Source organism: Centropristis striata, chromosome 6 (assembly GCF_030273125.1).
Source record: "Centropristis striata isolate RG_2023a ecotype Rhode Island chromosome 6, C.striata_1.0, whole genome shotgun sequence".
NCBI classification, from domain to species: domain Eukaryota; kingdom Metazoa; phylum Chordata; class Actinopteri; order Perciformes; family Serranidae; genus Centropristis; species Centropristis striata.
The window spans coordinates 11,880,963-11,893,221 of NC_081522.1; the positions used below are offsets into that span (position 1 = coordinate 11,880,963).

Consider the following 12,259-nt stretch of genomic DNA (forward strand, 5'->3'; position numbering starts at 1 on the left):
ATTGTAGGTTTTGTGTCTGCACCTAAAAAGGTTCCACTGGACGGCCTTTTTGAGAAACAAGGTGGACACCTATGTGGAGTTTCCACTGAAAGGCCTGGACATGAGGGGCTACTTACTTGAGGTGAGCTCAAAACGGAAGAAATGCTGTACATGGAATTTCACAAATCAGTAGAAAAGCATAACTTTCCTGCCCTGGCAGAAACGCACTTCAATAGACGAAGCATAGGAGGAAATGGTCTCAATCAATGGTAGTTCATGGACGTTTACAAATGCATTAAAAATCTGTTCTATGAAAAGACAAATAATACATTTATGAAAGAGGAAGTGCTGCAGTTCCGTCAGGATACAGTTGTGGCTTGCAGGTCAGAGGCCAGTTGAGCTCTTTTACGTCAGGCATCTGTGAAAATTAATAGTGGTTTTGCAAAAATCTGTGCATGTTCTCCCAGTGTCAGCATGTGTTCTCACCGGGTACTCCGGCTTCCTCCCACAGTCCAAAAACATGCACTTAGGTTTAGGTTTAATTGGTGACTCTAAATTGCCCGTAGGTGTGAATGAGAGCGTGATTGTCTGTATCTATATGTCAGCCCTGCGATAGTCTGGAGACTTGTCCAGGCTGAACCCCACCTCTCGCCCAATGTGCTGGGATGGGCTCCAGCCCCCCGCGACCCGAGTGTGGATAAGGATAATGAACGAATGAACTAAGACTTGTATTAGGAAGTCACCCCTGCCTTCTGTCTCTCCTGTTATGGAAGATTCCAAGAGAAATACCAGATTGGCACAATGGTCGCTGTGGAGATTTTATTGGTGTTACCTCAGTTCTACTTGTTGGAAACATCACAATACCACAAGAGCCAAAAGTACATGTGTCAAATTAAAACCTTTGTAATGAACGGGTATGGTTTGGTAACTTTAAAAAAAGGAGTTGAGACACTAGTCACACCACGGAGAGATCTCAAGCGAAATGCTCCACAACTCACTTGGTAATGCATTTGAAATATGACGGTGAACTAAAATGGCTGCATTTTAAGTTGGACACAAACAGAGGAGCCGCAGACAGCATGAAAAATAGACAATCTGAAATATAGAAGGTCTTTTTATATACATAAATTACAATAGCTTCTTTTCCAAACTGGTGATTTAGTGATGGATATATCCAAAGAGAAAAAACATCTGTGTTGACAACCAGAGAGACCAATGTTGGCCTCTGCTGGCCGACCAGAAACACACTACATCAGGAAAATGATGGAAATTCTCTTAAAATTGCATCATGCCCACAATATTGGAGCTGAAAAAAATCAATTTATCAGCATCAAATAATTTGTCAACCATTAGATTGTTGATTAATTGTAAATGCTTAATTCACAGTCTCAAATGAGAGGATTTGCTGGTTACTTAGTTTTCTGGGTTATCTTTTGGTTGTGGTCTGACGATACAAGCCATTTGAAGAAATTTCAACAAAAATGGGCTTTGGGAAAATGTGGTGGCCATATTTCAGTTATCTTTAATTTTATAGACTAAACAATTAATCGAGAAAATAGTTGGATTAATCCATTGTTAAAATGACAATCACTAGACTTGGCTATAAAGAAAAACGTAAATATAAGATGTCCAAACAATGTCTTATTAGGAGGTATTATCGAAAAAGGCATTTATTTTCAAGGAGTATAATATTGTAGTCGAGAAGAGATTAAGGATGGGCTGTAATGGGCAATGAACCGTGTTTTTACGTGACTACCATCTGTAGTGCATTTATTACTTATTATTGGATCACTGGGTGATACCTGCATCGGTGACAGATCTGCAGCCAGACATGTAGGAGGCCTGCACTTTTTTTCCATGACTGCAATGGTACTGATGCAGTTTTGTTTTGATAATTTTTTAGGGCATGTAATTCTGTAGCCATTCTGTCTCAAAGACCAGGCAAGTGTTCAGCCACTAAAGTGTTTTAACTAGGGATGGAGGAGGACTATGTAGACTATTATACAGTTCAGTTTGATAGGTGCATGCTACATATATAACTGGTTCTGATGACCATGTTGGTCTGTCTCTGCTTGACAATCCCATTTTGTTACAATAAAGGTGAGATGAACAGACTGAAAACTGTATCTTATTAGATAAAACAGATGAGGACACAACATGCAGTTGATAAAGGTAATAAATCGTAATATATTGCAATATGTAATCGCAACACTCTGCATATCTTAAAATGTGAAATATTGCAGACATCCTATTATGACTTCAGTGTGGTGTTGAATTGTGGAGCCTCTGGCGAGTCTCACCCCTGGTTGAAATGGATGCCTCCAGAGGGCACTGTTTAACAGTGGTTCTGCTATCTAACTCGGAGCAGGTACTTGAATAAACCTGAGTTTCCCTTCAGATTCGTCCTTGATGATGGATTAGTTTTCAATTTGTGGATCCTCTCGTCCTAGTAAAAAATACAAAGGCCTTTGAGCCTCTTTTGTGCTAACTCTTCAACCACCAAGGCTTTAGAGCACCATTATTTTCATTTCCTGCCTTTAATGTGTGAGACCTGAGCCATGCATACATGCCCAGATGCTAAGTTTCTCCTTTCAGTTGTAAATCTTTGAGTCATGATGTTTTGGGTAGACTGAACTCCTCCAGAAAGGAAATATCTTATCTTGTTATTTTTTTTATGTTTGCAGCCAGAGAATTCATTACCGGAAAGCTCCCCGTATGACCTTGTTGCTGTCGTAGTGCATCATGGATCGGGGTGAGTAGATGAAGTATCCCTGTTCAAACACATGAGAAGTTGAAATTAATATTTGTTCAATCATCTGTTTGATTGTAATTTGTTGTTTTAATGAGGGCAAACAGCATCTAGAGTCCTGCAGCATCTTTGATTTGATGGGTACATGCATGCAAGATGTGCTTTGTCACCATGGTAGCACAATTACCAGCTGGAGGGAAAAAAAACATCACTCAACCATAAATCTAAACATTATCGTCTGCTGACATCTTTGCCTGCTCCAGTTGGCTGTCTGTCACCCACTTGCTGTATAAACAATTCAGATGCAATTTTGTTGAAAAGCCCTGTGGACAACTGCAGTTTAAAAATTCATGTAGCCATTAAATGCTGAAAACCATTAGGCAGATAGTCCTTGAAATACGTTAAGATATGCCAAGAACTGTCCATCAAAGTGCTGCAGTTTTACCTTTGGCCTCTGAGTGCTGCTGCTGCACTGCTGAGCTCACTGTGCCCCTCACACTTCAGCCGAAATAAATGCAGTCTTGTAAGAAGGCCGACAGCAGAACGTGATACATGTGTCTGTGTTCACAGGGTTGGATCGGGGCATTATACAGCATACGGCAGCCACGAGGGCCAATGGTACCACTTCAACGATAGCACAGTGACTCTGACCAATGAGGACACAGTGAGGAAGGCCAAGGCCTACATCCTCTTCTACGTGGAGAGAACTGAACAGGTGGCCTCAGACAAGACTGCCACAAACAAGCCTGCTGTGGACACAGCAGTCATGGACAGCAGTCCTTCAGAAGCACTTGCTCAGGACAAGGTTGCAGACACGGCTGGCACAGACACGGTTTTGATGGATGTGCCAGCCTCTCACATGAATACCCAGGATGTGGTGGCCCTAGATAGTGCTGCAATGGAAAATGTGGGTGAAGACCTGGTTGAACTGCATGAAGCTGACACAGCTTCAATAGAGGCTGCGACGGACAGGGATACCTCAGACAAGGCCGGCCAAGCTGTACCAGCTGTTGCACAGTGATTCTGTCAGACTGCCTCAGACCAGCTCCTCACTCTATTTCGGCCTCACCTCAATCACGTTTCTCACAGTGCTTGATTTTAAATAGTTAATTTCCACGTTCAATGTATGTGCATCTATTTTGTTTTTGTATGACCTGCATGACGGCATCATGTATAATTTTGCTGCTTGAGTTTTGTTTAGTATGACTTTTTGCATTTATTTCCTCAGACTTTTCTGTATGTAATAGATTCCAAAGGTGATTGTTTAAAATAATGAAGTAAAGCTGTAGCCTTGGAAAACCTCAGTTGGTCCAATGTTTAGCCGAGACTGAAGAGACTGATTGTGTCAAGACACTGTCATTGTAACAATATTTGAAGTTTCTAATTTTGTTATTTCCACGTCTTGAGAACCTCGTAGTTCTGTTTTCCAGTTTTTAGGGGAGATTGTAGAATATAGAATGCAATGCATATATTGACTGACAAGTGCTCATTAGTGCTTTAGAAAGTTGTTTAACCTCTTGACCAGAACCAATGTGAAACAAATGATCATTCTCAAATTGTTTTGTTTGTCTGTATTGACGCTGGAGTATAATTTAACATTTTGTGTTGATTTGAAATGGGTTAAAAAGGGGCCCAGATGAAATTCTCTTTTAAAACCTGTATCAGACAAAGTGAACATGATGAAATACAACTGAGAATCTTTTTCAAATGTTTGATGTTTTGTTGTTTTTTCATCTGTGGAAAAAAGTTCACCCTTTCCTGAGCACCACTCTGTAGTGATCCAGCAAATCCATTACCACAGCCAGACAATATGTTGCAGTTCAAACAAGACAGGAGGACAAGGCTGTTTATTTCTTCCGCTACTCTTCTAAGCGGTTTGTTGTTTATGTCCTTTTCAGTATTCATTCAGTCTTCATTATTTTAATTGCTGATGTTAGAACAGTAAGAGAATCATCCCAACACATTGTCTCATGAGGAAAAATATCCCTCACTGTCAAGTGGAGTTTGAGATTCATCCATTTTCAGTTCCCTCATAGGGAATACTTGGTACTATGAAATTCCAAACAATCGATTAGGCAGGAAAATTGGCACATTCACCAATGATGATAATAATCATAAGTTGCAGCTCTAAGACTGTAGCTGAAAATGTCTTTTTATTCAGTGTTTTTATGTTTAACTTTAAAAGTAAATTTAAAATATAAACTACACTTTAATGTACATATTAAGACCTGTACTTTAACATGTCAGACAGGACACATGCACACCAGAAGGCAGCTTGTGTTAACACACTTATTATAACTTGTAACAGAAACCAGTCTTTTGATAAATATACCCTCGAAGGAGAAAGAGCAAATTTTTAGCAAGCCTTTTTTATGATGTTTTCCTCTTCCCTCGAGCGAATATCTCTGCCCACACACACACACACACAAGCCCCCCTCGGGACACGTGCCAGCCAGTCAGCCTCCTCGCTCAGGCAGGAACAAGCACTCCTGTATGATGACGAACAGCTGCTCTTCCTCGCCTGCTCACAGGTGGCTGTGGTATCACTACTCTGTCCCCATTAATGACATACAAGTGGCCTTTTTTTCTCCCCCTCCTCTCTCTTTTCCTGCTGGAGGCTAGATCACAGCTGCTAATAATAAGCTCACATTGCATTGTGTTTGGCAGATCAGAGGTCTGGTTAAGAACATCATGACACACCGAAACACAGTACAGACTGTAATCCCAAACAGTGGCATTTCCCAATGTCTTGCTTTTTTTTTTTTTTTTTGAGATGTATGATAACAAGTAGGACAGGACATAACTGGTAATACAGTGTGCAGTGATGACATAGATTTAATGGTATTTTGTCTTTTTGTGGTCCTCTGTACTCCAGTTGAGCAATTTCAAAAACACACTGAGTCATAGTTCACTTTGTTCCTTTTGGCAGTCCTACGTAACACTGTTTGAGCTTGTGACTTTCATGAAGGTTTGCCACATTTAGGCTATTAAATGATTCAGCTGTAAATCTGTAATTATCTGGTATCCAAAACAGAAAGATCCCATTTCGTGGGTGGTTAAAATTATATTGTTAAGCCTTCATTTAATCCAGTAGGACAGGTTCTGTAAATGATCCTTTGTAAAGTTGATGTTAAATGTTGATGCTGTTCAGAGCAAGTCAACTCATGTTTCTGATGGTGCTGCGGTGGATTGCTTTATAGTTTAAGTTGATCTTAATATTTTCCCTCCGTCCTAATTGAAGTGGAATAAAAATTGTAGGCCTACCTCTAATTTTTTGCATCTTTAAAGGGGACTTATAATTAAAATTTTCAGGTTCATACTTCATAATTTTGGGTTTCTACAAGAGCAGGTTTACATGATTTAATGTTAGAAAAACATAATTTTTGTCATACTGTTTGTCTGAATGTACCTTTATGTTTGGAATGCGCCGTTTTGTACTTATCTGCTTAAGGCACTGTTTCAGGATACAGTCTGTGCACATATCTCAATGGATTGAGCATTTTGATACTTTTAAACATATATTTATATTTATATAGCACCTAGACTTGCTTTATAATGTAAAAAGACATGGAAATGGACATGGAAACCACACTTTTTTTTTTTTAACAATATGAGACCTTTAAAATTAACCAAACATTTAAAACACTAATTTGTTTTTTCTCCATTTAAGTTCAATTACACAGTCAGATTTGAAGAAGATTTGAAATGACATGTACTTCTTTTCCCTCATTAAAAAAAAAATCAAACAGCCTTTAAGTTTCAAACTGCACATGCATCATTCTGCACAGTGACGGTCAAATTATTATTGTTGGGCTGATGTATTGCAGTACATTTTGGAGGTGTTTCTCTTTTTGGTGTCACTCAGTGTGTATCTGTATCTGAGAACTAGGCCAGGGCAGTGTAAACATCTGGCTCGGTCTAGTGCCTGCCGCCTGTTGAGAGCCATGACAGATGGAAAGGGAGCGTATGGCTCAAACACTTCCATCTTTGACCGTACCGCCAGTTGTCTTCCCAAAATAGCCTGCACTCCACGGCCTTATATGTGCAGGCCTCCAGCATGTGCCTGAGGAGGCATCATGTATCTGGGCCACACAATACGGGCTGCAGGCTCATTGTTGCTGCTCACCAGCAGGCCTATCGCAGCCACAGGGACGAGGCCTGTCTTTCTGTCTTGGGACGACTCACTATGCATCTCATCCAGCTCAACCACGAATGTCTCCTCCACCTTTTCTCCTTCTTAGACAAGGACAGCCGGAAAAGTTTGTCCTCGACCTGTCATCAGCTGCGTGAAGTCTTCCTGGACCCCTGCCTCTGGACTCTACTCCACTTCAGCTCCCCGTGTCAGCTGACGAGGGACAACTTTGTGCTGGGACCTTCACTGCGCTTCTTGACAGTTTGCTGGTACTCCAGCAGGGTCCTGCAGGTGTGCAACATTGAGGACTGGTTAAAGAGCTCGTTTCAGAAGGACATCTGCAGCAAACATGAGAACCTGGTCAGCACTTTCCTGGCCCATGTCTGTCACATGTGAGTGTTTGTGTGTGCTTTTCCCCTGCTGCTTTGTTGTGTATTTTGTGATGACATAGACCAACAAGAGGGTGGGACATTTTCAGGATACTGTAATTTAATCTAAAGCAGTTTGGCTTGTGACCAATTTAAACAAAACAATGTTGAGTTGTTACCAGTTCAACCAAAGAGGGAGTGCCTTTGAGTCCTCCAAGAAGTAACATTATCATGGAATTCACAAAAAGTCTGAACAAAAGCGAAAGATTTACATTTACTCAAGTACAAATTAGAGGTATTTTCGAGTATTTCAATTTTATGCAACTTTATACTTCTACTCCTCTTCACTTCAGAGGCAAATATTGTATTTCTTGCTTAATTTTGAGAGCTTTAGTTACTTTAGGTTTTGAATGCAGAACTTTTAGTTGAGTACTTCCAAAGTGTGATGGGCTATTGCTACTTTTTAGAAAAAGATTAAAATACTTCTTCCAGCACTGGATGGCAACAGTACAAACCCTCTGAAAGCTGAATTAACAACACATCCTTGATTGAAACTAAACATGAGTAGTGTTGTGTTATTTTGGATTGACTGTATTTTAAGGTGTTACTTTCAATTTGTCAACCCCTGTAACTGCTTCTCACAAGAGTTTCTTAGTCTTTGTGTTACACATGAACATTCAAACTTTTTCTCGAATATTTTTGTTAGATTTGGTTGGATGTGTCATGAGGATGATCACATCATTTCCGGGTTTTTCAGGGTCACTCACACCCAACACGAGGAACAAAACTGTTTTCCTTTGGAGGCACATGGCTTACTGAAACTGCCATGTTTAGCTGTAGGCAGCATGGAAGAAAATCATTAGAAACAGATGGTGTATCCAGAGCTGGCTATAGAGACAAAAAAGTGACACATCTGTGGGACATAAAACTGATTCTATTAACTAACATAACTGTGGTCAAATATCATATTATATTTATTGAATGATGTGACAGTTGGATTTGATAGGTCACTGAAACGTAGCTCTACTGGCTGCCGGCCTTGTGTGCGTGGCTGGCTGCATGCAGGAGAGGCATAATGAGGTCTCTGGATAATTTCTTCAAGGCAGCCAGTAATAATCGTTGATGTGAGGGAGCCTGGCCACCGCAGCTGGCCGGGATGAGAGGAGGGAAGAGGGGCCGGCTCATTGGCTCAGTGTATGACCCTGTGAGGATTTCCTGTATTGTGAAATTTGAGACGCGAGACACGAGAGCTGTGAGATCAGTCAAAAGTAGAACCACCTACTTTGTCTGGGAGCTGTATCTCAACGCCCTTAAGGCACACTCATTGCATACTGATAAACCCTCCCAAATTGTCTGAGGGAGTAGAGAGAGAGTGCACGTGACAAAGTGGGAGGGGACGCAGAGAAGCTGTGGGGGTGATAAAGAGTGATTTGGCCACAGACCCTCCCAGTCAGCTGCACACTGGAGGTTTACGCAGGCAGGTGGAGCCTACAATTGGCTCTTTGTTGCTGTCGGAGGAATGAACATGTGCGTCTGTATGTGCCTCCCTCTTCCTGGATAAGACTCCATGCAAACTCTGACGCCAAGCTCACGCCTGTCTTTTTTTTTTTTTATCTTCATGGAAAAAAACTATAAAACATGGCATGTCTTTCGGTCTCTTTATTGCGTAGTCTACAGTGTGATGCTCCTGTAATGCTGGATGACTTCAGTAAAGCAGTAAAGAGTTATTACATTTTGATTATCTTGAGGTCACAGTATCAGAGTTATACAACATGAATGGACATGCTCAACATGACATGTGGGTTGCATAATAAGCTTTGGCATGCAGCATTTTATGGTAAATATTTCGAGTCAAATACCTAATTTGAATAAAATTACTCTTTCTTTCTCAAAACAATACTCCATCTCAGACAACGATCGATGTTTTGACGTACAGTTTCAGCTGCTTTGGAAAATATTCACAGCTGAATTCAAACAGTAAGACTTTTTATCATGTTTGAAACAAACCCTTCCGCTTGAGAAACCAAAAGGAGCTGAATGTTAAATGTATGTCTGTAGTTCCTTTTAGAGCCCACTGGATAATTTGACCAGACAAAATAACCATTCCGAAACCAAACAGGTCATTAGAGAGATGATTACAGGTTAGCAGCGTGGTGTTCTGCTTGTGCTCAGCCCAGACCAGACTGCCCTCCAAGCTGTTTATGTGAACGTGAACGACATCAGGGAAAGAAGGAAACACTGTGGCATAGATAGATAGATAGATAGATAGATAGATAGATAGATAGATAGATAGATAGATAGATAGATAGATAGATAGATAGATAGATAGATAGATAGATAGATAGATAGATAGATAGATAGATAGATAGATAGATAGATAGATAGATTCGTACAGCAGATTATTCTAGTGTTGTAAAAGCCATTGTGATTTGTCTTGTTTCATCTCATATTTCAAAGAACTGCAACTGTACTCGACACACAGGAGACATCAGTGGAAGAAACCTGCTGCGGGGCAAAAACATTAATATCTTGCAAAACAATAAACAGGCCAGTTAAGAAATTACATCTGCCCACTGGATAGTAGCTGTACTTTGTTTTCTTTGAAGAGGTTTGTTTAGGTTGTCTGATTACCAGCTTGGTTAATTTTATTTGTTGTAATATTATAATTTTTTTAGACAAGAAAATAAGTATTTATGTTTCCCAAATTTAATCCAGTAAAAGCCTCATTGGGATTAAACTTTCTTTTCCAAGAGTGACCTGGTCAAGAGGGCAGCCTTAACATAGTTACAACAATAAACACATACATTAAAAAAAAAATTAAAAACACACAGTTAAAATGCAAAAATAATCTCATAATTCCTTAAAAGTACAATTTAAAAATAATTTTCAAAAGGTCTAAAAAAGACATCGATTGTGGATTTAAAAAAAATCAGCATACTTGTAGTTAGTGAAAGTTGAGAAATTATGAAAAACTGTTTTGCACATTAGAAATTGTCAACGTACAGGGAAAATAGAGAAAGCCACCAGGGTGACTCTATCACCACAAGGGGTGCTATAAACCAGTTCCTGAATGTTCCCAAAACAATATTAAAACTGCATTTATACAAGTGTGCATTTGTGAGTGAGGAAGTAATTTGATGAGGACAGATGAGGACAAGGTGGCATGCAAATAGTTATCTGCTTTGGTAGAAGAAAACAACAACACACAAATATCGGCACAGAGCGAGGGGAGGTGTCCAGAGAGGGTGGGTTATGTAACAAAGGTTGATGAAGTTTTCATTCCTGTCATGTTTACCTCCATTCACTTATGCACCAGCTTTAGTCACACTGCTCAGACTCTAAATGCCACCGACTTTCCATCGCCCCACCTCTTTTTTTTTTTATTATTGGTGAATGTCAATACGGTGCAGTCACATCCGCTGATAAAGCCCCACATTGGCCCCATGCAGCAATGAAGCAGGGCACGTGTATGGACTGTGCTACCCCATGCTCAGAGGTTACTGGGGCAGCACCCTCAACACTTGCAGGCAACTGGAATATGTTTGGCTCACATGTGGTAAAGTGGTAAGATTATGTAAGTCTTTATGTAATCTGCATCAGTGAACGTGAATGACATCCTCGATCTGTTGCCATCAGAGTGTTTGTTTGCCAGCTCTGTACTGCCGGCCTGCCAGTAGGCTGCAGTGCACTCCTGATCCCAAGTGGAAACATGCAGTAAACATGCATTTCACAGCAACAATTCACATTCATTTTTTTAGAAGTAATTCCTGTAAAATTAAGCATGGGAAAGTGCATTTTTGTCATGGTATAATTCATCACACATCCTGTGATTGTTCTCCATACTCCCTTTATTCACAAAAGCTTTTTAGAGGATGGAAACACATGCCCGGTGGGACAGCGTGTAAAGAAAAGATAGCTTGGTCTAGATATTAAAGTGCTCTATCGTTAAACAGATCATGTTGCTGCCTCTCAGTGGTGTTGTTTACATCTCATTCACACATGGCTCAGATCAGGCCTCCGATCTCTATGTCCCCCTCTGTTATCTGATTCTATTCAAAAGACCTGAAGACTATTCATGTGAAAACAAGCACACACGCCGAACTGCATTGCTTATTTAAGACTAGTCCATCTGCAAACAAACTAATCCCTCCCTGCTATACACTATGTCCTAAGGCGAGATGAGTAAGGATGACACAGAACAGGCCTTTCACTGTGTGTACTCCATCACATTTGCAGAAACCTGTCCGTGGTTAATGATGTAACCAACTGCTTTCTGTGCTACAGGTGTCCCAACCTGCTCTGGCTAACCCTGGCCGGCTGCGGACACATCACTGACCAGGATGTGATCTCCTTGCTGCAGAGCTGCAGGAAGCTGAGATGCCTCCATCTGGAGAACTGCGTGCGCATCACCGACCGCAGCCTGGAGGGTGTGGCGGCTCATGGAGCGAGCCTGGAAGAGGTAAAGGTGGACTTCTGCAGGAACATCACACAGGCAGGGCTGCGGGCCGTCAGAGAAAAGAGGCCTGACATCCAGCTGAGTGCAGAGAGGAGTGCTGATATGATCCCAGACAGCAAGCCTGAGGAGAGGCTGCCGCTCAGAAGGACACTGCAGAAAGTCCTGCTGTTCTCCTGATGGAAATACTGGACGACAAGGATGGGCATTTCTGTAACTTCTGGACTGTGATACCTTGGTTCTAATTTGTATTTGTATTTAATAGAAGTGTTTTTGCAATCATTTTATAAGTTTTTATACAACATTGAATATGAGTCTTTTTAGGGTTTTATTAATTGTCTCTATTCTATCCTGACCAGAGAGAATTCCAGACACACTCAAAACAAAGTCTTACAGTGTATACACGGGTGGCTTTTGTTAAAATAATTGATTATTCTGCTTCTATTTTGTCTGTCTCTGTTCTCTGTCTCTGTGCGTGACGCAGGTTACTATCAAAGGTCAAAACCTTGGGTGTAATATCTCTCTCTATGCATTTATATTAAATCAGGCAATATGATTTTGATACAATGATTATGTTT

General features: G+C 40.7%; 2 protein-coding genes across 2 annotated transcripts in view; both read left to right on the forward strand.

Annotated features, from left to right (window-relative positions):
* usp3 (ubiquitin specific peptidase 3) overlaps positions 1 to 4,436 on the forward strand; it is an 11,882-nt gene extending 7,446 nt beyond the window's left edge. The window contains exons 14-16 of the mRNA XM_059335893.1: positions 8 to 121; positions 2,664 to 2,731; positions 3,299 to 4,436. Coding sequence (XP_059191876.1) covers positions 8 to 121; positions 2,664 to 2,731; positions 3,299 to 3,749 — 633 coding nt within the window. The 3' untranslated portion in view covers positions 3,750 to 4,436. The remainder of the gene's footprint in view (positions 1 to 7; positions 122 to 2,663; positions 2,732 to 3,298) is intronic.
* A 2,203-nt stretch (positions 4,437 to 6,639) lies between these two features.
* On the forward strand, positions 6,640 to 11,963 carry fbxl22 (F-box and leucine-rich repeat protein 22). The gene is made up of 2 exons (XM_059335959.1): positions 6,640 to 7,252; positions 11,513 to 11,963. Exons 1-2 carry the CDS (start codon positions 6,786 to 6,788, stop codon positions 11,859 to 11,861), a joined length of 816 nt encoding a protein of 271 aa, XP_059191942.1. The 5' UTR covers positions 6,640 to 6,785; the 3' UTR covers positions 11,862 to 11,963.
* Positions 11,964 to 12,259: the final 296 nt, after the last annotated feature.